This window comes from Pelmatolapia mariae, linkage group LG6 (genome assembly GCF_036321145.2).
Source record: "Pelmatolapia mariae isolate MD_Pm_ZW linkage group LG6, Pm_UMD_F_2, whole genome shotgun sequence".
In the NCBI taxonomy this organism is placed as follows: Eukaryota; Metazoa; Chordata; class Actinopteri; order Cichliformes; family Cichlidae; genus Pelmatolapia; species Pelmatolapia mariae.
The window spans coordinates 29,942,031-29,967,920 of record NC_086232.1 but is presented as its reverse complement, the minus strand read 5'-3'; the positions used below and the strand labels follow the sequence as shown (position 1 = coordinate 29,967,920).

The 25,890-nt window shown below is 37.4% G+C and overlaps 2 protein-coding genes across 4 annotated transcripts; both read left to right on the top strand.

Moving 5' to 3' along the window:
* The first annotated feature begins 11,492 nt into the window (after window positions 1-11,492).
* Window positions 11,493-20,973, top strand: LOC134629314 (probable ATP-dependent RNA helicase DDX5). 2 transcript variants are annotated; one of them, XM_063476554.1, is made up of 13 exons: window positions 11,493-11,707; window positions 13,977-14,157; window positions 14,310-14,406; window positions 14,518-14,651; window positions 15,228-15,293; window positions 15,740-15,881; window positions 15,974-16,134; window positions 16,389-16,561; window positions 16,830-16,940; window positions 17,226-17,287; window positions 17,391-17,450; window positions 18,891-19,112; window positions 20,118-20,973. In XM_063476554.1, exons 1-13 carry the CDS (start codon window positions 11,667-11,669, stop codon window positions 20,570-20,572), a joined length of 1,905 nt encoding a protein of 634 aa, XP_063332624.1. In that variant the 5' UTR covers window positions 11,493-11,666; the 3' UTR covers window positions 20,573-20,973. The 2 variants fall into 2 exon arrangements, with proteins under 2 accessions (XP_063332624.1, XP_063332623.1); XM_063476553.1 differs by having other exon boundaries at window positions 13,974-14,157.
* A 968-nt stretch (window positions 20,974-21,941) lies between these two features.
* On the top strand, window positions 21,942-25,645 carry polg2 (polymerase (DNA directed), gamma 2, accessory subunit). Of its 2 annotated transcripts, none has more exons than XM_063475389.1 (8): window positions 21,942-22,784; window positions 23,331-23,432; window positions 23,668-23,768; window positions 23,926-24,111; window positions 24,418-24,555; window positions 24,661-24,741; window positions 24,898-24,998; window positions 25,092-25,645. In XM_063475389.1, exons 1-8 carry the CDS (start codon window positions 22,310-22,312, stop codon window positions 25,255-25,257), a joined length of 1,350 nt encoding a protein of 449 aa, XP_063331459.1. In that variant the 5' UTR covers window positions 21,942-22,309; the 3' UTR covers window positions 25,258-25,645. The 2 variants fall into 2 exon arrangements, with proteins under 2 accessions (XP_063331459.1, XP_063331458.1); XM_063475388.1 differs by having other exon boundaries at window positions 23,331-23,436; window positions 23,663-23,768; window positions 25,092-25,643.
* The last annotated feature ends 245 nt before the right edge of the window (window positions 25,646-25,890 follow it).

The following is a 25,890-nucleotide window of genomic DNA, read 5'->3' as shown; positions in this document are numbered from 1 at the left end:
TTAAAAGTAATCAAGTAAAGCAAAACACATGCACCTGTCGACACAGTGTTTATAGTTTGAACTTAAAAAAGTGATAGTTTTAAAAGTGTAAGACCATATAGGGTATTGAAAAATGTATTGATAGCACTGTTGAATATTCTTACACAGTTTTAAAAAGCGAAAAAACAAACAAACCCCAAAAAGAAAAACAAAAAAAACAAAACCAAAAAAAAAAACAAGACACTCTAGGTAAAATAATTACGCCATAAAGATGGTTTTTCTTTTATTTAAAAGAGGTAGTGGTTTATTTTATTGCAACCTGTAATTTATTGCAGTTAACTTTTATTTGTTTAATTGTTTACAAAAGGTTTGAGGTGTAGTGTTTCTTGTACATAAACTGAGTCAGTTACAAGGTTTTCTGTTGCTGATGGTGGTTTTTGTGTGTGTGGCATTTTCACTGTTCATACATTTGGGCTTCTTGGTCAGAACGTCAGGGACACTGCCCTGTGCTGGCCCAAGTAAAATGACTCCAGTGGCAGCCCCTAAAGTGTGTGTGCTGGGGTTATGAAAACAAAGATGATCAGTTAAAAATGTTTTTCTTTCTTTCTTTTTTTTCCTTCAAAGCTTCTTCTCTTTGTATTTGTTTATTTTACAAGAAATCTACAGAAAAGTAAAGTGTTTATCCAATTTTATTAAATGCAACTGTTTTTGCTTGCAGCCTAACTTCAGGAATAAAGGCAATTTTGGCATCACCAGTGGTAGATCGGCAGCTCTAACCTGTGCCATGGCACAGGATATGTATCTACACTTCAATGAATACACACAACAACAATTAAAAAACCTGAATACTGGTCAGTTTTTCAATCAGTATACTGAGTACCATTGTGATTATAAAAATAAATAAACAGCTGACGACCCACTGCACCCTGCCTTCCTTTTGGCTCATGTGTGTCTTGTTTGCAGGCATTGGAGAGGTGGAGTTCCCGTTTACAATCAGTGACACTGGCAACACCTGGGCCAGTGTGCCAGGACCCTATATAAAAAGCCTTTAGGGCATAGTTTTGGTTGGCTCTGAGACACCAGGTTGGACTCTGGCTGTGTTAGGTTTGGTTTTTGCTTTTGACACTATTACATGCATCATCTTCCACTCATCCATTCCTTCACACACTGATGGTACTGATTACACACACCACTGTTTGTTTTTGAACCTGCCCTGGGTCCCTGAACTGGAACCCTAACAGAAACATCAAGTGACCTAGCACCACTTCTATGGCCCACAGGCTTCCCAAAACACTCATACTGGTTCTTATGAGCAAGAACATATTCATCAGCCAAACAGGCAGCCTCCGAAACAGATTTAACCCTACGTTCCGTCAAATATGTGGCCACCTGCCAAGGCAGAGTGTTCTTAAACTGTTCCAGAATGATTAAATCACACAAGCCTTCAAAATTATTGACCCCGGAAGCCACACACCAACGGTTAAAATGGTTCGTTATCTCCCTCACAAACTCCAAATGCGACTGAGCAACCTTCTTCTCCCACGTCCTAAACCGTTGACGATAAGCTTCAGGGACCAACTCATACGCCTATACTTGTATTAGGCAAATGCTTAAAACTCATTTTTATAGGTTTAAGTTTCTTTAATCCATTCCAATTCATTTGTTGCCATAGTTGGAATCCATGCATTCATGTATGTTGGAATGAATGTCTGTCACTAGGGCTGATTGTGTGTCTGTAACATTATATAATTTAACATTATAATATGATGATTATAATGATAATAATAATAATAAATTATATATGAATTGTAATACCGATGCCTGCCTGCCTTTGTGGCAATCTGCTAAAGACTGCACAAAATCTGCAAAGGAATTCTTCTTCATCTTAAGTGCAGTGTAGACGTCCTTATTTTTCAGTCTGATGTTACGTGTTGGATTGCCTTTTCTCTACAAAGGAATCTGATTATGCAATCCAATGCCACATATTGCTGCTTTAAATGCAATCCTGGTTCACAGTAGGATAACTACTTCAATTAAAATAACTATAGACTGTTTTTTTGTTCACTCAGCTGTTCCAGTAAATGAAGGTTCGAGAAAGAAAAATCTTCTTAGAGGTGCCGCTGTGTTTTAGGGTCTGCTGTGTCTTTTACTCCTGACTGCAGTCATCGCCCTGTCGGTCCTTTGTAAGAATATGTTTTCAGTGGTCACTTGTGCCAGACTCTTGTTTTTCTTGTTGTTTTACATGTTGGACTGTTGTGACTACAGGGATTCTGGATAAAAGCAACTGGAACACTAAGAGAAACCAGCTGCAGGAAGAAAATGCAAAGCTGGTCAGTGAGAGAGACAACCTACAGACAAGTAATGATGAAATGAAAATCATCAATGCCAATCTGACCCAAAACACAAGCCGCTTAGAGAATGAGAAGGACATTTTGAATGCTGTTAAACTCAATCTCACCAAAGAGATAGCTCAATTGAAAAAGCAGATTGGTGAGTGGAAGTATTACTGTTTAAGTTTTAATCAACTGAAAACTATAAACTCAGACACTTTCATGGTGAAATGAAGCTCAATATGACAAAAGACAGACTGGTTTATAGATGAAGTTCACTATTTTCCAAATAGGAAGTAAACACAACTAAAACTAAGAGTGGTACTCTCAGAATCAAAACTGTTTACAGATTTCTGTCATCTTAATGGTAGCTTAGTATTGCAACTAAGGAGTTTTTGCACTTGTGTTCACAGAGCCACCCTGTCCTGCCAACTGGACAAAGGTTGGCAGAAGTTGTTATTATTTACTTTTTACCTTTTAAAAAATCTGGATGGAAAGTGAAACATTTTGTCAAAACTTTTTCACCGGTGCACACCTGGTGATAATATCTAGTATTGAGGAACAGGTGAGTTGGCTAAATAATTTTGTTATCTTGGACCTGCTGTTATTCAAATAAAATTGTTGTTATTATTAAAATATTTGATTTCTACCCAAATATAAAAGCTGAAGACTCTGTACTTGCACCTACTCTCTTTACCAAGACAGTAAGATAAATAAGTGACTGTATAAATGATAACCACCTAATGTCTCTATGAAATCAAGATGTTTGCCAGCAGTTTAAAGGGTCCTTTTTGGATTGGTCTGACTGATCAAGAAAAGGAAGGTGAATGGAAATGGGTTAATGGACAAAACGTCACCACCACGTAAGATATTTTCCATTTTCAGTTTTGCTTACTGTCACTGTACTAAATTCTTTTTTCTTTTTTCTTTTTTGTTTGGAACTGACCTGATCTTAATGCACCTCTGGAAAAAAAAGTTTACAGAGATTCAAATGACCGACAGATGAGGAAGGGGTTAGATCAGAGAGCTAATAGTCTTTTTATATGCTTCCTGATAAGAGAAGGGTGGACAGTCCATGAGCTAAGTAGGTACAGTTCCTCATGATATTAAAGGCCTTCTGCTTCTATCTGCACATATCAGTCATAGACGCAGTCTAGTACAAAAGTATGGCATTATTTTTGTGCCTCTATTCTGAGCGCACTTAAAAAAAAAAAAACTTTGAAAGTACAAATGTTGCATTTTGAGGAGATAATTATTTTTAGTGAAGAAAAGCGAAGAAAATTAATTGTTGCATGCAAGAAATGTATTTCAGTGTTTGCTATTATTCATATACACACACAATGACAGCCCCTCTCGCTCAGTTGGAAACACGGTCCAGAATGTAGCTAAATCCAATGGAGGGGTTTGGTTTAAACTAGATTAAAACCAACAATGGTCTTAAAAAAATTATATATTTTAAAATAAAATAATTAAACATACTAACCAAAAATGGATTTAGCTACACTTTGGACAGTGTTTCCAAAATGCAGTAGCTAGCGAGCTGATTGGAAACCAAAACAGCCAAGAGAATTTTTGCATCCAAGTCTGTGATTGGTTGGTTTTGTGGCACATTCATAATGGTGTACAGAGAGAGTTGAGCGTGCACGAAGCAGAGATGTTGAGAGTGCAAGCGACACACTGAGAGCTGGTCCGAAGATGTCTGTCAGCACACAGAGCAGAGATCTGAGCAAGAGCAAATGCCAACAACTGAGCGAGAGGGGTTGTCATTGTATTTGTATATGGATAATAGCAAACACTGAAATATATTTCTTGCACACAGAAATGAATTTTGTTTGCTCAAATTAAATTTTTCTTCATTCAAAATAATTTTCTCCTCAAAATGCAACATTTGTTTATGTGCACTCAGAATAGAGGAACAAAAATAACGCCATACAAAAGGGCAGTTTTCATCAGCCAAATTTTCTGGACTGACCCGTAGAAGGTTGGGATTTTGCTGCAGCACTGATGTTTGGGATTTTTTTTTTTGCAGAATTTGACTGCAGTGCACCTCTTGATTTGATGGCACATAAGAAATTAACCCATAAAATACACTTAATCCCCATTAGACTTTCAGGATAAAACTGCATCAAGAATATTGTGGAATCTGTAATTGTAATAATAATAATAATAATAACAATAATAACAATAATAACAGTTTAGTAAACAAAGTTTAAACCTGCCAGACCTATTCATAGCACTGGCCATCCAGCCAAATAAAAATAACCAGATAATAATGAACTATATCAGTATCAGAATAATGAATTTTATTGGTTTAACATGAAATCTAAACAGAAAATGTGTTTAAAAGCTGAAGGGGTGTGAACACACTCCAAAGCAGCTGTATGCTGAACAAAACTGGTCTGTTGCAAGTTCAGAAAAGAAATTGAGCAATAATAAGAATCTAAGATCTGATTTCCAATTGAAATAAACCTTTCTGGGTTTTTAAACGTCATTTTCTGTCGATAAAACAATCATTTGTGCCATCATAACTTATATCTGAAAGTTTATTACTTGACATCAAGTGAATTTAATTTTGACTGAACTGTTTGTTAATCTGTAGATACTGGAGAGACACAAGCCGGATAATTGGGAATCACGCGAAGACTGTGCTGAACTTAGTGAAGGAAAGCAAAACTCAAACTGGAATGATTTGCCATGCAATTATGAAAGAAATTTCATATGTGAGATTGAAAACTAAATAAGCTGGTGCTTGGTGTCCTGCTCACTGATATTTCAGCATCCAGTCTGGAGAAACAAAGGATCAGACTATTCATATGCAGTTCAGAAATTGAGTTTGTAGGAGTGTTTTATTAAAATGAAGTTCAAATTACTTGTGGTGTAATGTATTTAATGACTTTGAGCATTTGGGTTTACAGTCTGCATTCTTCATGTATAAATAGCTGTGTGATACAATAAGTGACAATAAATGAATAAATAAACAAACCAACTGATAAATCTTTTTTATCAATTCTTGTTAATTTTATGAGCTATCACAGTCATATCGTTTTCTGATGGAGAAAAAAGGCTAAAGATGCTAAATAATTAGTTATATCTGTTACTGAATCCTATATTACTATAGTAATATTTAGAAGAGGTTCAGTTTATTCAACTGATAGGCATTAGTTAACCATTTTTATTACTGTATGTGAAAATGTTTTTGAATGCAATAATTTTATGTTTTACGTTCCCATTTTCTGTTTATCAGCAGCAGTGGTGATATATACCATTAATACAAAAAATGCTACATCATATAAAAACTTTACAGTGTAATTTCTTAAGTAAATTGAGTCTGTAAGTCATTATCAGTAGAATTTGGGATTTTTCCCGCAATGTTATGCACAGAGCATATTTTAAGAAGTTTAAGGAGATGATTATTTCAGCTGGAAACAGCCATGGCGCTTTTTTATTGTCACTGCTGTGAATTCATTATGCTGCCTCATTAATCGTGAAGTCAGATGAAAATTAAGTGTTAGACTGGGAAGAACAAGTTATCAGAAAGAGTGTGAGAAAAAGCAGTGGGGAAAGGAAACTCTAATTAGGCTCTGTAAGTGGAAAGACTTGTGGAAAACAGATGTGCAGACACACATAATAATGAATGTTTGGCTCAAATTTGTCCTAAAGCTGCAGTCAGATCAAAGTATGACTGCAGAAACTCAGGCAAAGGTTCGCCTCATGATTTTTGAGCCAATCAGAGAATTTACCAAAAGCGAGCCATGTGTTCTAAAAGTTTTGAAGTTTGTTTGCTGTCTGGGGCAGCCTTAATGTTGGAGGAGTAACTGAATCACACATTACATTAAAAGAGAAACCAAATTTTTTTATGTGGGAATCAAAGACAATACACACACATACAGTTTATACATGTTCTTTGATAACAGTCCCCTCACATAAAGGTGCTATACTTAAAAAAAAAATTAAGACTTTGTGTTTATTTCAGAAAAACATTAAAAAAAAATTTTTTTAAAGGCAATTATTGACTAATAACTAAAAATCCCAGACGTGGCATTTTAGAATGTTTTCCACTGATATTTTAGGATTTAGTCCACATTGTTGTCCATTGTTTTCTGACATCATGCAGCTGGAGGACATTTCTGTAGAAGAATGCTGCATGATATCAGTAAACAATTTCTGCAAGTTGATATTCGTGACCAGAATTAAAAGTCTACCATTTCATTGACATTTTTTTCATATTTTTCATATGTTTTATATGTATATTTGACATTGAAGAAGTCATCGTGCCCACTGCTATAGAGTTCCGTCCTTTGTTTCAGCCTTGCCTACTTCTTGTTTCTCTTCTCTGTTTAAACAATGCCTTGGTCAGGAACTGTGAACACAATATCTACTTCTATCTACATTTTTTTAACCACAAATCAAATGGCAAAGTTTAGCACCGATCAGTTTCTAAAAAGAATGAGTGGGTGTCCAAATGGTAATTATCTATGACTTCCCATTTTTATGATCTTCCTCTTTTTGTCTTGTGTCCTACCTCTTTTTTGAAAAATCAGACACAACTGCTGTTATATCAAGTTTTTAAAAAATACTCTGAATACTGAGAGTACAGTAGAAAAAACTGCAACAGGTGCGTGTTTAATGTAAGATAGCCTGACAAAATAATGTCGGCAGGATTGTACGCTAAGCCAGGCAGCATCAAAGACTTTCCCTCTGACAAGAAGAAGGAAAGTATAGTCGACATCTATGTAAGTGCAGAAAGCCTGAGAGTGTATGATAACCCCTGGGTGGAGAGTACGTCACCAAACACCCCTGGACCGACAGGAGCTCAGCACACAGGTATGCTCATTAGAAGTATGAATAACAATAACAGACACATTTATATTCTATTTACCAGATTTTCATATTTATTTTATTGGCTGATTTGCTAGAGCAAATACAATAATGTTACCTCTAAAAATGTGTTTAAATGTACTGCACTATAATTTAGGCTTCTTTTATGAAGCTATAATTATTCATCTATTTCTTTTATATTTTCCTTGTTAAACGCCTTTAGTCACTGAGAAAACCAGAAAGAGAAATCATTTCAGAAGTTGTTCAATGTTTCTGGGTTTGTTGTGTCTTCTCCTCCTGGTTGGGATCATCTGCATTGGTGTCCAAAGTGAGTTTCTGTTTTGTTTTCCAAATGTAATTTACAAATTATAACAGAATTTCAAGTTATATGATAGAACATATGTACTGCTTTTTTCTTTTATAAATATTTACATATTTATTTACTTTCACAACAGTGAATAACAACAAAAACAACTGTGAGAAGCAATTGCAGTTACTGGCAAATCTCAGAAATGAAAGAGAATGCTTCTGCAGGGACTTCTGTAGTAAGTAGACTGTTACCTCTGCGATTTGTCATTCAATGAGTAATTTGGAAAGAATTTTTTCAGTTAACAGGATCTGAGAATGCACCATCCCCTATTTTTAGTCTGACAGCTTTTGCAGTGATGATGATGATCTGGATACGATGTTGTGCCAAACACATTTACTAGAATTTATTTACCCACAAGGAGCTCCATTTAAAAAAATGCATTACTTAATTTATGATTTAATCTGTATTATGAAAACAAATATTTTAGCTTTTGCAGCCACAAAAACAGTTCACAAAACAATCTGTAAACTACAGCACATGTAAATTTGAAAAGGGGAACAAAGAAGACAGAAGGTTTTAAAAAATCTGGTATGAATGTCTGATGCCATTAATCTATGCAGAAATTAGGAAATAAGGCAAAGTGTTCCTTGTTGTGTTGTTACACAGGTGATTTCAGGTTCCACATTAACCTTTTCAGCACACTCACTTCTGTGTTTATAAGTGAGACAATGAGTCAAGCAAACAAGTTCTCTTTGTTCACATGTTTATATAAAAGTAGAGATATTTCCCAAGAGTGGCACAGGGGGGACCAAGAAAGCAGAGGAAAAAAAAGAATAAATAAATAAATGAAGATAGTGCTCACAGGAAGCCAGAATTGACACACTGTAGAAAACTGTCAGGTTCAAGTCTGTGTATAAGTGGTGTTGTAAGAGACCTGAAAATTGTTTTGTTAGATAAGTGTTTAGTGTGAAAATTAATGCTTTAATGAGTTTTCCAAAATTAGGATAAAGCATATTAGGCTTGAGGTTATGATCTAATTATCTTGTTTTTTATCTTTATGCAAGTTAAATAAATAAATAATATTCTAATCAATAATTTTAGACTCAAACTTGTAGTTAATTTAAAACTGTTCGTTGAGCAGAATCACAGACATTATATTAGCAAGCAATAAATATTTATTAAGGAATGCATGTATTACATTAATGTCTTAGATATTTATTTATTTACATAACTTACTTATTTTAATTAATTTGGCTGGGTAGTTTTATCTATAACAATAAGACATAATATATTATAATATATGGAAACAAAACCTTTAAAATATATTGCTTGGAGTACAATATTTAAATTCAAAATATTGTTGGTTAAAGTGTACTTCAGTAAAGTAATTGAGTAATGTAAAGTTTCCTTCTGGTCTTGCTGTCAAAGCCATGACACTTCAAGGTTAACCAAGTTAATCATTCCTGCTGAAAAGGCAAATTTGCTCAAATGTGAAATTCAAAAATTGGCTTACTTAAACTATATTGCAACGTAATGTTATAATGTAATATATTTTTGTTTTTAAAAATGTAATCGATTGAAATTTTAGATTTTAATAAACTGGGATAGAACTCTAAAGTGAAACATAAGCCAAAGCATCCATAAAACACACTTTTAAAGCCGAGTGTTTACTGTGAAACTACTTCCTTACTCATGTTTTTCTCTCTCCCTCTATAGAACACACAAAAAATGAAGTGAAAAATTCCAACAATCTGGCTCAGTGTAAATGTCCGTGGTCAAAGAAGGACCTGGGAATGGATGGATGCAACAGCACTGCTGACCACACAACAGTACGTATATATAAAAATGCTCATTGAAACACATTTGGACAGAATGACTGATTTTTAACATGACATGGCATTTTACATGATTGTACAATTATATTAACACCGATGCAAAAGTAACTTTGGAAAACAAATCAAGTATAAATCAGTTTGTGTGCAGTGTCAGCTTCAAATATCAGATCAAAATATTATTATTTATATGCTATCATAGGTTGTGTATTAACCGCATCATTTAAAGAAAAAATAGGATGGTGATGATATACATGAAGATGTTTATCATTCACACGTGTTATTTTAGTGATAGTGTTCTTGTGTAATTGTACAAGAAATACAAAATTTGCAAGGTAAAGAAAAAATTTATAATAAGCAAGACGTATAAACAACTCATCGTTGTCAAAAATACGACTGCCTGTGGTAAAAATATCTGGGTTATAATTTTATTTTTATTTTTCTGTTTCTGCAGGTACATTAATCGGTGGCTTATAAACATTTTTCATATAATGTTTATATCTCTAATTAATTGTGAATTAACTGTGTGAATTAGCAATATTATTTGTCAAATAAATGTTTACTTGCTGTTACTCTGGATATTGCTGGAAAGAACAAAAAATTAGGTTATGCATCTGGCATGCCACGCTGCTCAAGATATTTCGACAGTATGAACCATCAAATCGATAATATTATAATGGTTTTATTGTCAGGTAGTTATGAAATTTATTCCACTTTAACATTTACACACTACTGGCCGTGTTCAATTAAAGGAAGATTTGGAGGAAAACTATAGCTTAATGATTAAGAATGTAATGTCAAGTATTCTGTATCACAATGACCGTAGAAACTCAGCATTTGGTTATTTCCACATGATAACCCAAGGATATTTCAGTGAGTACAATGAAGTGTACAAAATTTAAAGTGGGTAAGGTTTCTACTGAGCCATGTTTTTTTTAAATTGCCATACATTTGGTAAACATCGGCATTTTTAACAAAGAAAATTGTAAAAGTATTGTCATTGTTGTTGACAAAATGGCACTGAAATCTGTTAAGTAGTTTTGGGGATATTCTGGTCAGTGAAACAGGCACAAGTAAACAGATGAAGTGGAAATAAAAGATGTGTGGAGAATTTCATTTTCATTTTGTTAATAATTTTTATCTGCAGTTTCTGGGCATGTACACACTTTCTTCTTCTTCTTCTTCTTCTTCTTCCTCTTCTTCCGGCTTCTCCCTTTAGGGGTCGCCATAGCTGACTATCTGCCTCCCTTTAACTTTATCCCTAGGATCCTCCTCTGTTACAACAACCCTCTGCATGTCCTCATTCACATCCATTAACCTTCCCTGTAGTCTTCCTCTTTTCCTCCTCCCTTTTAGCTCCATATTATCATCCTTTGTTCCACTACTATATCCACTATCCCTCCTCCAACATCCAAACCATCTCAACTTTGCCTCTCAAGTTTGTCTCCAAACAGCTCAACCTGAGCTGTTCCCTGATGTACTTTTTAATTTTTTAATTTTCAACCCTGCCCATTCTGCACACTCCCAACAAAAATCTTAACATCTTCAGCTCTGTCACCTATCTTTTAGTTAGTACCACCTTCTCCAAACCCTACATCACAGCAGGTCTCACATCTTGTAAACTTTCCCTTTCACTCTTGCTGCTGTCCTTCTCTCACAATGTTGGGAATATGTAAATCCTAAACACCTTGGAGCCCCATCACACCAACAAAACACATACACATGATAAATCCCATGTAAATCCCATTAAATAAACACACTGTATCTAAGAATTCAGGCAAAAGAGTTTTAGAAAACAACATATTTCCAGTTATTCAAACATCATGCCAGTATGAGATCACAGACTTGTTTTTGAATGTGGACCGTTTTAAAGGTTTGCATTATAAACACATGTATATACTCAATTGCCAGGATCTTCGTTAGGTCTAATGGATGTAAAGGATGGATAATGGATGTTTTTTTGGAAGGATTGTAGATTTTTTTTTTTTTACTTTATTCACTTTGGAGGATGTAGTTGCACTACTGTTCAATTGTCATACACTTCTCAGAAAAATGCTTTTGAAAAATGCTTTTACTGATGTCAACGGGGCGGATAAAGGAAAGATAGAAAGAAAGCAAAGAAAGCAGGTTTGTATCAACGGTAGAAATAAACGTCACAGCCCCGAACGCGAACATAAAATAGTACCACAGCTAATACGAATGAAAAACGCGCATTGATACAAATGTTATCCGTCCCGTCTGACCTCGTTTCCGTCTCGGTAGACAGACTTTTGTCTGCCGGCATTTTCTTTTTATTTCGCCGGTGCGCTTTCAGCTCGTAGATTTTTTTCGCCTGTTTTATAGGCCGGCAGCATATATTTCTTCTTATCCCATTTTTTCACCGCAGTCTACAACACAATGCCAGGTTTTTCAGACAGAGATCGTGGCAGAGACCGAGGGTAAGTGTGGGTTTCCTTAATATTAGCAAAAAATGCCAAGTGTAGCATTCGGCCGTTGGCTGCAGCGCTGTCTTACGTGTCAAAACAAATGTCACTGCGAGGGTTTCGTGGTTTATTGTCGCCTTTCTGTTAGTAAGTAAAGGCGTGTATTAGAATGTACGTTTGTTTCTATGCGGGCGGCGCCCTGTCAGTGTAATGCAATCCATTTCCTTGCCGTTTGGAGATAAAATGGCAGCGAACGGCGGCTCCGTGTCGGCGTTTGCACGTCAGCCTTCCCGTTACCGGAGCATGTGACGCAGAAGTGTCTTCTCTTGAGAGTGCAAGATTTATGTCGCTGAGGCCCAATTTATTACTAACGAGTCGTTTTCTGTCACCGGAGGCAAAACGAAACCTCATAACAGCCCCGTTTAACCGTGTGTTAACCGGGTCACGTCAGGCTCGGTGATGTGACATGTTATTGTTTATGCGGAAGCGGTATTCAAAGATGGCTCCGCATAAGCGGTTTGAACCTGTTCAGTCTGTACAGCATTCATAGTTATATATGGGTTTTTAATGTTAGTAAACCTGGTGTTGTATACATATACTACAATAATTTAAAGTTAAATATATACATATAATGTGGGACTGTTTATGAAACATTTTAATTACATTTTTTTGTCATTACTTAGCGTTTGTTTTGGTGAAATGTACTTGTGAAATTACTGCAACTGACAAGTTATTGGCAGTTTCTCGAAAATGACAATTAAATAAATGCCCATTTAAAAAAACAAACAAAAAAACCCCAGAACGGCGAAGGATTGAATTAAGCGGAAAGAACATAGATAATATACTGAAAAGATGCAGCCTGGAGCTTTAGCCTATTCAGTACTAGGTTTCATCAAAAACGAAAGCTACAATGAATAAATATTCCTAAATAAAAATATATATATATGCATAAGTAAACGGGACATAAAAGCCATCGTTTCATAAAGATGATAATTACAGTTTCAAGTTTTATTTACATAACACATTTTAAACCAAAGGACTTTAAAATTAAAATATTTTTTTAAATGGTTTCCTAAAAATTCATGCTACACATTGACGTTCAGCCCTACTTTTAATTTTATAAATTTATTTTCTTAGTGTACTACCCTTTAGTAAGTTTACCCCTTTTATATAATTGTTTATGTGTGAGAGAGAGACAATCTTAACTGCTTTATCTAATTTTTTAAAGTAAATTTCATATGTAATTATTAGCCTGTTATACCTATGCATTTGACATAACAGCTTCTTGTTGTTTGTTGGTTTCTGGTTGTCCTGACCACGCCTGTCTGAAAGATTAGTTTATCGACAGTTAAGGGTGTAGTTCTTAAATTTCTGCCATGCCCTACTTAAAAAGCTGAATTGTTCATATACCAATTTTTAAAATCAATTATTAAGTATTTAAAAAAGGGATCTAAATCTTATTTTGTTTAAATAGAGGTGCAGTCATTAGATCATAAGATGGCATCTGGGAAAGTTTGTTTGTTTTCCCAAAGCACTGTATGTGACCTCCTTCGGCAAAAAATCTGTCTTTGTTTGTTTTTACACTGATTATTTAAGTTAAAAAAGTATATTATAATAATGTAAATTACACCATAAATACCAAAATGAGCTTAAAAAATAACTTGTATTTCACAGTGCCAGTTTGTATTCTTTGGCTCTGGCTAAAACCTCTAAAAAAAATAAAAATAAAGTGAAAGTGAAAAGATTCAACCTACAAATGTTTGGTCCTAAACTTGTGTTCATTCCATTTAATGAATTTCTTTCTTGTCATTTATTTCATCTATGGGTACTTTTTGGTGAATGCTGTTATTTTCAACAACAAAATACAAAGCATATCTTCGATCATATCACTTTTCCATTTTCCCGAAATTCCACAGGTGCTGATTTTCTGTAAAGTAAATATTTAAGTTTTACAAACTAAGTGGGCAAAAATACCCTCTTCTTCCAGTAAATAAATACATGGAAAATGGATATAATAGAAAGATTGTGTTTTGTGTAACAAATGCCTTTATATTTATTTTACAAAGGCTGTTTCCTTATGGTGCTATTAAACTGTGGAGACAGGAAATACATCTAGCGCTGCGATTGAAGAAATTGAAGAAAGAAATTTGCATCCTTAAGAATATTTCTATAGGAATGGCTGAGCAGTTAATTGTTATTTTAACAAAAGTGTACTTTTTTTTTTCTTTTCTTTTTTTTTTATACGTGGCATCTTTTTTTCTTTTTCTTTTTTTTTCACAAGAAGATATGGCGGTGGGCCTCCTCGTTTTGGTGGTGGTGGAGGAGGCAATAGGGGTGGACCTCCTCCTGGAAAGTTCGGCAACCCTGGTGAGAGGCTGCGAAAGAAGCACTGGAACCTCGATGAGCTTCCCAAGTTTCAAAAGAACTTCTACCAGGAGCACCCAGATGTCACCCGCAGACCACTTGTAAGGCCTGATTTTGCATAATTTTCTTTATTTTTTTAACTAGGGAAAAAAAAAAACATAAAACATAAAGCTCTTAAAATTATACATGATTTCAGTGGGTATTGCTGCTTTAATGTGAACTTGTGTCTTTTTATTTCTTTTTGGAATTCCAGCAAGAGGTTGAACAGTACCGAAGAAGCAAAGAAGTGACGGTTAAAGGCAGAGATTGCCCCAAACCGATCGTGAAGTTCCACGAAGCTGCATTTCCAAGTGAGTACAAATTCATGCTGCTTAAATAATTAAGAACTGCCTGTCTGCTCTATTACCCTATGCTGATATTTCAACTTGCAGCTACTAAACTTGCATGTCTTGCTTCCTCAGGCTACGTTATGGATGTAATTGTCAAACAAAACTGGACTGAACCAACTCCAATCCAGTCTCAGGGGTGGCCCGTAGCCCTGAGTGGCAAAGACATGGTTGGAATCGCTCAGACTGGCTCTGGGAAGACCCTTGCAGTAAGTGTTATACAGTTAGAATTTTTTTTTAATCTTTTTTTTAAACCATTTCAGCCAAGATGGGGAATAAAATTAATGGTGCTATGTGGTTACTTTTGCTTTCCAAAGCATTTTAAAACATAATACAGTATAGATTTTTTTTGCAGCATGATTGGCTAAATTCACCAAAGCGAAAAACATAATAAATTCTTTATTCTGTCATTTTGTATTATTTAGTACAGCCATTTAAGGCAAAGTAACCTTACTGCACCACTCACTAGGCAAAATTGGAAAAAAAAAATGTGTATAACACTGTTGATATTTTTTAAGGTGACAACAGTGAGTGTATACAAGTTTAAGAGTGGCTCCGTTCAGACTGACCAGATGCTATGAGTTGTAAAATATCCATTTTGGACAAAACGTTTTGACTTAAAACCATGTTAACACTGCTGTCTTTTGTAAGAAATTCACAGCACTGATGTTATGGCGGTATGGAGATATGGCAGGCAACTCTTTATTGTTTCAAAACACTGATGTTACACTGTTATGTTAATAGTTGCATTACGTGCAAGATTCACTCCTTTTCGTCCTTTTTAGTACCTTCTGCCTGCAATTGTGCACATCCAACACCAGCCATTCTTGGAGCATGGAGATGGGCCTATTGTAAGTAAAAAATATATTCATGTTGTCTGTGTAAATATACAAATCTTGCTGTGTAAAACAGCCAATTCCATCCTTTTGACTGCCATTTTGAAATCTGAAAATCTTTCCTCCTTTGTGTTTTCAGTGATTCATTTATATATCTTGATGCCTTTTTACATCCTCATAGCCTCTGCAGTCTTTTAGTTTTTTCCATCTCTTGACAAGACACAAGTTTGACTTTAAAATGAAAAATTATTTATATTAAATATTTACATTTTAATTCAAACCAAAAAAAAAAAAAAAAAATACATTTTCTTCCATTTATGGCTTTTTGCTGCCCATCTACAGTACTTTCAAGACCCACACTTTTTGATATATAATCTATAAACGTGTCATCCATATTTGTTGTCATGTGGAAGAACAGCTGAAATGTTCAGACTTAAAAAGAATGTAAATCGTTTTTTTAGTGCTTGGTGCTGGCACCAACCCGTGAGCTGGCCCAGCAGGTGCAGCAAGTGGCGGCTGAATATGGCAGGGCCTCCCGTCTGAAGAGCACCTGCATCTATGGCGGGGCGCCCAAAGGGCCCCAAATCAGGGACCTTGAAAGAGGTATATTTTCTTTAAAGTTTTTCTTTAAGGATTACAGTTTAATTGTATTGGTTTTAAGTTTAAAAACACAATTTTCTCGGTTTTTGTTTAAGGTGTTGAGATTTGCATCGCTACTCCGGGTCGTCTCATTGATTTCCTGGAGTGCGGTAAGACTAATTTGCGTCGTTGCACCTATCTGGTGCTGGACGAAGCTGACCGCATGCTGGACATGGGATTTGAACCTCAGATCCGCAAAATAGTGGACCAAATTCGGGTAGGTTGTTTCTGCTTTTGCTTTGCAGACGGTTAACATTATATTTCTAAGAATCTGTGTCAAAACAGGTTTTCATGCCACAAAGATGGCAACTATTTTAGTGGTTTCTTGTGATATGTAATTTGCATAGTCTTTTAAAGGCAAGGGCCTCAAAAATTTGACGAAAGAAGACCTAGAACTGAACCAGAATACATCAGGTAAACCTGTGTTGGTAAAATTTCTTTTTTTCTTTGTTTTTGTTTTTTCTCTACCAGCCAGACCGTCAGACCCTAATGTGGAGCGCCACCTGGCCTAAGGAAGTTCGTCAACTGGCTGAGGACTTCCTGAAGGACTATGTCCAGATCAATATCGGAGCACTGCAGCTCAGTGCCAATCATAACATCCTGCAGATAGTTGATGTTTGCAATGACCTTGAGAAGGAGGACAAGTGAGTAAATGCTTTATACCACCCTTAACGAGTGCTTAAACATGAAAAATCCATGTTCTATATTTAATTATGTACTGTAGATAAAGAAAAATGTCTTATTAAATCTAAAATGGCTCTAATCCTGTTGTGTTCATACCATCTTCATAGTATTTTAGCGTAACCATTTAGACACAAAACGTAAATTTACGTGCTTTAAATTGGTAGAGAACTTTATTCAGCCAGTAGATGAATAATGAGTAGACTTTCTCTGTTGTCTGCTCTCTGTAAGACTGATCCGTTTGCTGGAGGAGATCATGAGTGAAAAGGAGAACAAGACCATTATTTTTGTGGAGACCAAAAGACGTTGTGATGAGCTCACCAGGAGGATGAGGAGAGATGGGTAAGGAGTCCATATCCTTAATCTTTTTTTTTTTTTAATCGTATTTACAGTCAAGTTCAGCAAATATTTGAAGCAACATGTGTCACATTTGCTGTAAATATACATGCAGGTTTTGACCCAGAAAAATAAAATTAAAGTTACTTTAGATAAAGGTTCATAGTAACTGCCTAAGTAAGAGCCTATAGGCATTTCAAGATTGCTGCAACACATGCTCCTCAGTGGACTGACAGTGGACTAATCTGGGCTGACTGTGTGTGTGTGCGTGTGTGTGCGTGTGTGAGACAGGTGGCCTGCAATGGGAATCCATGGAGACAAGAGCCAACAGGAGAGGGACTGGGTCCTTAACGGTAAGATATATGATTTTGTGTTAATAAAAATGGATCTGGGTTTTAATATTGAAACAATCATTGTTACTCTATATTTTACTCAGTTAAGTCCCTTTCCTTCCAGAATTCAGATATGGCAAAGCGCCGATTCTCATTGCTACAGATGTGGCCTCCCGCGGCTTAGGTCAGTATGGCATTGAATAGTACTACTTTATTATCAGTGTTACACTTATTTTAAAGAAAGTGCTTTTGCTTTCTTTAACTTTTCTATGCATTTTCTGAGTTTTTCTCACCTTAAGGTGGAGTCTTTGTGGCAGGCGCTAGGCATGACAGTCCCAGGCCTCGAGAGGGAGCAGGATGACATATTGGAATTGCTCAACTGGCTTGCCACCCAGTGGGCCTAGAGAGGTGAAAGCTCTTGTGTGCCAGTGATCTTCAAAAGGCTGTGTGGCTAAGCCTTTGTCTCTGATATGTTGTTGAAAAACGCTCACATCTGTTCTCTGTCCATGGATTTCACCTGACAAATGCCATCCAGCTGTTTCCAACTCAAACGTTAAAAAACAGAGATATGCTTGATGCTGTGACTTTTGCCTTGCATGCTGTTGTGTTAGAGAGCGCTGTATTGCAAGTCACTTGTTTGAGATTTGGAACAATTGTTACCTTTCAGAGCTTGTATCACATAGCATGGGTGTGAGCTTGTCAAAGCTTTCAGTTGTTTTCTTTTCCCGTCAAAGTGCTGGATTCCTTGAAAATGGAGAGAGCAGTTTGAAATCATGTCTCTGAAAATTGAGGAGACCTGGCACATGTGTTTAGGGGGTAGTGGGAGCATCTAGTGAGTGGAAAAAGAGAGAGTCAGCTCAAACCAAAGTTCCTCCCTCGCCTGCGTTTTATAGTCATGTCGAGACCTGCCAACAAGAGACATTTTCTCAAGTGAACACTGGCTTCTTGGAAGATCTTGCCTTGATGATACTGATGAAGGGGGTGGGGGTGGTGGTAATTGTTCTGTGTTCGCTCAGGGGTCCCACAGGGTTCAATGTTTGGCTCTTTTTCATGGTTTTTGAAGCGGGCCCCTGTTTAAATTAGTACTCGGTCTATTTTGTCTTGGCAAGACGCGCAGTGCGGCCTTTAATAACAAGTTTCTTTTGAGAGTGTACTGGGAAAAGCCTGGACATGCAAAAATGTACCACTCAATGGTCCTATATTGGCACGAGGAGGCCCCAGTGCATATCGTGGCCCAACTGCGTAGAAGCTCCTGGATGTCACTTGACAATTTGTGGGGGATTTCGCTGCATTGGGAAAGGACTAGTGAATGCATACTCCTTAATGGTAAGACTTAAATTCATTTTTTTTTTTCTCCCTTGGTTAACAAAAGGGAGAATCATGTCTTTTGATTATGGTAAGCAACTGGAGTGTGCATCGTTTCTCTCTTCCCACAGTAGTATTCCCATGGAGTAGACTTGTACGCAATTCTGATGTTTTAACGTGTTTCCTCCACAGGCTAACAGTCGCTTTTCTTCCCCAGCCTTCCCAGTTGCTAACTTTTCCCTTTGATCTGGCTGTTGTGGTGTGCAAAATCCTTTGTGGCCTCCTTGTTTTGTTTTGCCACACTGCAACACTTTCACAGATGTGGAGGATGTGAAATTTGTCATCAATTATGACTACCCTAACTCTTCCGAGGATTATATCCACCGCATTGGACGCACAGCCCGAAGTCAAAAAACGGGCACAGCCTACACCTTCTTCACCCCCAACAACATGAAACAAGCCAGTGACCTGATCTCTGTGCTCCGCGAGGCCAACCAGGCCATTAACCCCAAGCTGATCCAGATGGCAGAGGACAGAGGAGGTAAAATGTCATTCTTATTTACATTAGGATTTAAACGTGAACTAGACTTACTGACGAATAGATACTCAGTTTTTGTTATTGATCAGTGATGTTATTAGAGAGGCTATTTAAAGTGAACCAATTAGTCTTTTCCAAAAAATGAGATCCAAGTATCAGGAGTTAGTCTCTAAATAAAAGTTACAGGGTTTAGACTGCTGTAAACACTCAGTTTCAGTTTTCGTTGTTCATGGACCTATACAAGAGACGGATATGCCTAATATGGTTATTTCAGGCATACGCTGGGACAGCTTCGCCAACACCTTAAGTTTTCTCTCTAGAATCTGGTTGGCACGTCTCCATTTTAGTTCTTTTGACATTTCAGCATCAAAAATAGGTGATCAAGAATATATTTATTGTAATTATTATAATTTTTATTTCATATTTGGCCATTTAAAACTCAGTTATAAAATTGAAGGTTAGAAAGTTTTATTTTATTTTCATATTTTAATATATTGATTGTAATTGACTTCTCTCATTCTCTCTCTCACCCCACCTTCTGTCACGGGGCTGCACCTACAATTTTTGTGTGTGTGTTTGTGGATAAGAGAGAGGTGTTATTGTCAAGGAAAAGCATAGTAGTTCCACTTTAAATGTTGACACAGCATACAGGTGTAGCTACTCCAGTACAGTCCAAGAATGGATATTAAGAAAGGAAAATAACCATGAAATGTTGCTTATTATAATCTTCAAATCTGATTTTATGGGGAAAATAAACTGACTTCAAAGTAGAGCTCTAGATTTTTATTATCTTTACTGAACTTTGCAATTCGTTCTTCTATCAGTTATTAGGTGTTTTTTCCTTATATTTAGATCTAATAAAGTAATTGTGGTACTTTTTAATTGTAACTTGTTTTTTTTGTTTTTTTGGGGGGGTTTTTTCTGTTTTTTTTACGATCTCATAGCAGCCCTGATGCTGGTTTCTGTGTTTTAACCCACCCCTCCTTCTCTCTCCTTTGTCTCACACAGGTCGTGGAAGGGGGGGAAGAGGTGGCTACAAGGATGATCGTCGGGATAGGTATTCTGGGGGTGGGAGGAGTAACTTCAGTGGTAGTAGCTACAGGGACAGCGACAGAGGGTTCGGCAGTGGGCCGAAGAGCTCCTTTGGTGGCAGTAAGGCCCAAAATGGTGGCAACTATGGAGGCAATAGTGGTAACTCTAGTGGTAACTATGGTAGCAGCAATTACAGCAACAGCAATGGACAGGGTAATTTTGGCGCTCCTACAAACCAGGTGGGTGGCTTTGGTAACCAAGGCTTCCAGGGTCCCCCTCAGTTTGGGGGTATGCAGAGGGCCGCTCAGAATGGTATGAACCACCCACCATTCCCATTCAACTCCCAGCCACCGCCCCCACAGGCCCAGCAGCAGCCACCGCCACCACCACCAATGGTGCCCTACACCATGCCACCACCCTTCCCTCAGTAGATATGATATATGCACAATAAATGGAACCAACATGATTTTTGTTTAGTCCTGAAATCTTACAGTATGATGATTATTACTATTATTATTATTAATATTATTATCCTTTGTACTGTTTAACTTTGTTTTGCTTACAGCAGGGTTGGAATTATTCCGTAAACCCAGAGCATTACATGGAGTCATAAATACGTCTCCTATAGTGCAACCATGATTGCTGCACTTTTCCTTGACTATTTTTGGTTTTTTTGTTTTGTTTGTTTTTTTTGTTACATTCCTCAGTAATTTATTTTTACTAGGTAATACAGTGTTTTCAGTTTGTGGTATGCCTAAAGTGATGTTATGGAGATCATCTATAAAAGGGGTGCGTGTGGCCCTTTTCAATAAAAAATAAGAAAAGATGGTAACCTTGTGTGTCTGTGTTCTCTCTCTTTGGGGAATTTGGGGATTTTGGTGTTTTTTGTTATTTTTGGGTGGTGGGGGGGTAGATTTTGATTTTGATACCTCTAAGTGGTGTTACAGGGAAACTGGCAGAGCTCTGTTCTGCTGTTTTGGGTTTTTTTTGTTAATTTTCACCCATGTATCCATCCATTTTTCTGTTGATTATCTGGGTCACTGGGACAACACATTAAATGCAAAGCTTTAAACCTTTTGCCAACCTGCAGCTCTTTCAGAGTTCCCGAGCCAGCTGAGAGATGCAGTCTTTCAAGAATATTCTGGCCCTACCCCATGGCTGCCTGTTTTTTTGTTTGTTTGTTTTTGTTTTGTTTTTTTGTTCTTTTTTTTGGGGGGGGGGGGGGGGGCGGGTATTATTATTTAATTATCGCAGAGAATAATGTCTATGGAAAGTAAACGTTTATGGTGCAATTGATGATTTTAATTGGTAATACCCCAAAATAATACAGAGAAACCTCAGATATTCAGAAGACACCCCATGAGCAAGCACCTGGCGACATCTATGCAGCACACTTTCAACTGAAATCAAATGAAATACACATATTAAATCTTTCACAGTAAAGGTCAAGGATTGGTTAAATGTAAATCAGAGGTGTAGTCATTTCTATTAACTATATTATAATTTTTACAAGTATCCTTTTTTAATTTAATTTTTTTTTGTAGTTTTATAATCATAGTGTACACTATAATCAGATAAATGAACTGAAAAAAATCTATTTAAATTAAACTGCTATTTTTGTTTTTGTACAGTAATGGGTACAGACTCAATCACCACCTCCATTCACTTCCGAATGAAGTTTAATCTGTGAGCCAGAAAAGCACCCATATCGCTGAATCGGTGAAGGATGTAGACGTTTTCATTTTATTTTGAAAGTCTCCTTTACCCGGATATAAGGATTTAATTTCCGGATCACCCACCACATGTAACAGATGCGTTGCTAACACTGAAATATGTGTCTCCTATGAGATGTGAAGTGTGAGCGGCGGCTAATTGGACATTAGTTGTGTGACAGCAGGGAAACTGTCCGACTCTTAAATGCACCAACAGCCGTCTGTATTTGTAGACGCTGCTTTTAGCAAGGTTCGCTAAAGTTAGCTTTCATTGGGAGTTTAACACAGTGAGCCCAGTTCACATGTACTATTCAAACCACCGTATGCACTCATCTTTTCTCTTTTCACTGCGGTATGCGGTCAGTTAGGACCGTACCCTTAGCGAATATTTTAAATCTACAGGATTTAAAGCTTGTTGTTTGCTAATGAAACGTTCTCTGAAGCGGGTTCTTCATCATGTTTACTCGGTGTGTAAGAAACATCCTGTCTAGAAGTGCATTCACTGTGACGCTGAAGCAGCACAGCTGGAGACGCTGCAGCACATCCCAGACTGAGACTGTGGACCAGGTCATTACGTTATTGCAGCTCTGCGTGGACAGGTTCTTCGTTTCTCCTGGTCACGCTAACGTGGAGCTGTTTCAGCGCGGGCTGTGCTGCAGCTATGGACCTCTGGGCATGGAGCTCAGGAGAAACCTGCTGGACCAGTGGTGGCATTCAGTGACTAGGTCCGGAGCTCAGGTTTTTGGGATTAACACCCTGAGCAGCAGCAGCAGGGAAGCACCTACAGGTGGACAGGGCCAGCTGAGGATTGTTGAATGTGAACAGCTGAAACAGAGACTTGAGCAGAAGGAGCTAAGCAAGGAGCGGCTCGCTGAGGAGGTGCACATGCTCCTGCAGAGGTCCCCAAGTATGAGAACAAACTTACTGCAAGGTAAGTTGCCTCACACACCTGTAATAAATAATGATCATAATAGAGCATAACATAGACGTTTTTATTTCTATACTGAGAGCTAGCATTAAACATGCACAGTAAAGTAATGACACCACAGAAGATTTATAAACTACAAGCAAAGTCACCGTGTATACCAACTGTTTCACGTTATTGCATTTATGATCTTCCATGTATTTCTTTTAATGGTTTATGAATACTTTTGATACTTGTAAGTGCAGTTTGATGCCAACACTGTGGTACTTGTTTGAGTAAGGTGAATGGAAACGAGCTGTTCTTGGAATATTATTTTCACACTGTAGTAAACTCAGTAAGTGAGAAAGATGATGGCAAGAGCTGAAATACCATGTTAAGGATACTGTCAGGACTTCAGTGTTGTGTGAAAGTGCTCATCAGCTTCAGAAATTCAGCTAGTAACATTTCTGTTTAACATGTCTCTGTCTTTTACATTGTTGTAAAACTGAAAAATAATAATAATTTTTTTCAAATTAGTCTTGATGGTTCACGCGTGTTGTGTTTTGTTTCCAGGTGCCTTGGAGCAGTTTGTCCCCTCATTAGGGCTGGTGAACAGGAAGCTGCCGTTTGGTCTGGCTGAGACGGGTCTGTGCTTCCAGCCTGCAGAAGGCTCTGGTTGGTGAGGCTTCATCTGTTGTTTCTTATCTGTGTGAGTGTCTGTGTGGATACACTTATGAAAAATAAAAATTCAAACAGACTTCACTGGGATTTTGTTTCTTTATATTGTTTATCTGAGCTAGCCTTTTAATATTAATACAGTATTTCATGAGTTCACATTAACCTTTTTCAGACCTTATGAGGTAAGTATGTCATATTAACACACTGTATGTTCTATTTTCTGTCAGCTCAGGTGAGGTCACGCAAACATCTCTAGTGTGGTTTTGCTCTCCTCGCACATCGTCCCAGTGGCTGGACCACTGGACACGACAGAGGCTGAAGTGGTGGAGAAAAGTGAGTCTTTGAGGAGGGAAACATCTCCGACAAATTTAAAATGGTGTGATGCACCAGTGCATAAATGTGTATTTTCCTGTAAGAACACTTTCTCAGCCTTATAAACTACAAACATTAATAACTCAGCTTTTCTCTTTGTTTCGTCCTCTTTATCCAGTTTGCCCTCTCCCCGTCTGACTTCATCAGCAATGAAGTCCAGCATTGCTGGCTCGAACAGGCGGCATCTCGCGGTGTGAGGATCATCTACAACTTCCCGTGGGGTCAGGAGGTCCTGGAGACACTGTGGAGTCGAGGAGATGCCGAGCTGCTGCACATACACAAAGGAGACCGGTCCAAACTGCAGGTCCGTCTGCTTCTTTTAGAGTGTGCTTTAAGTCAGGATCGAGATTCAGTCATGTTCCTAAGCTGCTATTGCAGAGGCTCTGGTTCTCTGACGAGGCGCATGTCTTAAAACAGGAAGTCAAATTGATATCAAAAATTCCCTTAGCTCCCAGCTGATAGAGGCTTTCAGAAATCTCAGTTGAACTAAACAGCTTTAGGAAGAAGAACCACCAGGTCTCATGAGAAACACGGGCAGCTGCTCGTCTGTTGCTGCTTTAATTCAGTTTAATCACACGCAGTGTCATCTCTCTTACCTCACCTCTTTCAGCATCGAGATGGACGAAGGTCTATTCCTCATGTCGTCTCCATTACCGCAAACATGGACCGTGGTGCGATGGCGTTTCTGTCCAACTCACTCCAGCAGCTGAAGAGAGAAGAGAGCAAGCAAAAGCTGCACCAGAGAAAGGTGATTGTGCTTAACAGCTCGCTGCACGTGCAGAAAAACTGTTAGCGGGTTTCCTATTTGTGACGTGACTTTTATTTATGAGATTTGTTGCACTGTTGATTTCAGGTCCTGAAGCTGCATCCAGTGTTGGTTCCCATTAAAGTGGCTTTAAATATTGGTAGAGGAGCCACTGTGGAGCTGAGGCAGGTAATGAAAACATGAAGTACATGTTACATGCTTTTTCTTTGTGGAGTTTTTCTGTGCAAATACACATTTTTCACCTTAAAAGGATCTGATTTAATGTGTTCCTTCTGTGGACTTGCATCAAATTGCATTAAAAGTGTTTTAAATATATTTCTTCAGATTTGTGAAGGCCTTCTGCAGGAGTTCCTGGAAGCTAAGATCTCTGTGTGGCCTGGATATCTTGAAACTCTGCCAGCATCAATGGAGCAGCTGAATGCCAAGTAAATGCCGTTAAATCAGCACATAATGCAAATTGAATTACGTTACCTTTCTTTAAACTCATGCCTGTGTGTTTCTGTGTGGATGTAATGCAGATACGATGAGATGGGCGTTCTTTTCACCATCATCATCGGTGAGAACACGTTGGAAAGTGGCCTTCTTCAGGTCCGCAGCAGAGACACAACCATCAAAGAGACCATGCACATCTCGGAGATCAAAAACTTTCTATTCAGATACATTTCTGCAGCTGACAATATCTGAATGCCCCTGCTGTTTTTTCGAACACATGCCTGAGTTTGCATTCCTTTTAAAAACAAAATGATGGTCAGGGACATGCTTGTGAAACATATTTCCTCAGAGCGGTCCAAAAATAAGAGACTTTTTGGGATAGAGGTGCACATGAACCCACTGTGTGTATACATGTACCCCAAGAGTTTGTATTCTTAACTTTGCTAACTCAGCTCTTACTGATCCTACAGTCTCTTCTCAGCACATTCAAGGCACTGACATGGCTATATCAGGTTTATTTATCTGTGTGTAATTGGTGGCTACATAGTGGTCACAGAGGAGGAAGCTTTTGGATTTCTCTCTACATTTCTATTAAAAGATATGGAATCCCTCTTTAATATTTATATTGTATTGTTTTTTTCTGGTTGTTGATGGCACTTTTTATTCTTGTTTCCTGAAGGTTCAAAGACTGTTCACAATAATGGAACAAGCAGTTAAGAAAACAGTCTTACCGTATTAGTAAACTATAGTTTAGTTCAAATATAAAGTTAAAATACAGCATGATACCACACAGGTATAGAGGACTGAAACTGCTATAATAAAACACAAATAAATTAGTCAGTACATTGGTGACTGTCCCTTTATAACCTCTGAATATTATTAATG

Excerpts from the sequence above, each read along its gene's own strand:
- polg2 (XM_063475388.1), top strand. The coding sequence starts at position 22,310 with ATGTTTACTCGGTGTGTAAGAAACATCCTGTCTAGAAGTGCATTCACT. Across the intron at positions 23,769-23,925 it reads GGCTGAAGTGGTGGAGAAAA|TTTGCCCTCTCCCCGTCTGA; the intron begins GTGAGTCTTTGA and ends CTCTTTATCCAG. Across the intron at positions 24,556-24,660 it reads AAAAGCTGCACCAGAGAAAG|GTCCTGAAGCTGCATCCAGT; the intron begins GTGATTGTGCTT and ends TGTTGATTTCAG.
- LOC134629314 (XM_063476553.1), top strand. The coding sequence starts at position 11,667 with ATGCCAGGTTTTTCAGACAGAGATCGTGGCAGAGACCGAGG. Across the intron at positions 11,708-13,973 it reads GATCGTGGCAGAGACCGAGG|AAGATATGGCGGTGGGCCTC; the intron begins GTAAGTGTGGGT and ends TTTTTTCACAAG. Across the intron at positions 19,113-20,117 it reads GATGGCAGAGGACAGAGGAG|GTCGTGGAAGGGGGGGAAGA; the intron begins GTAAAATGTCAT and ends TGTCTCACACAG.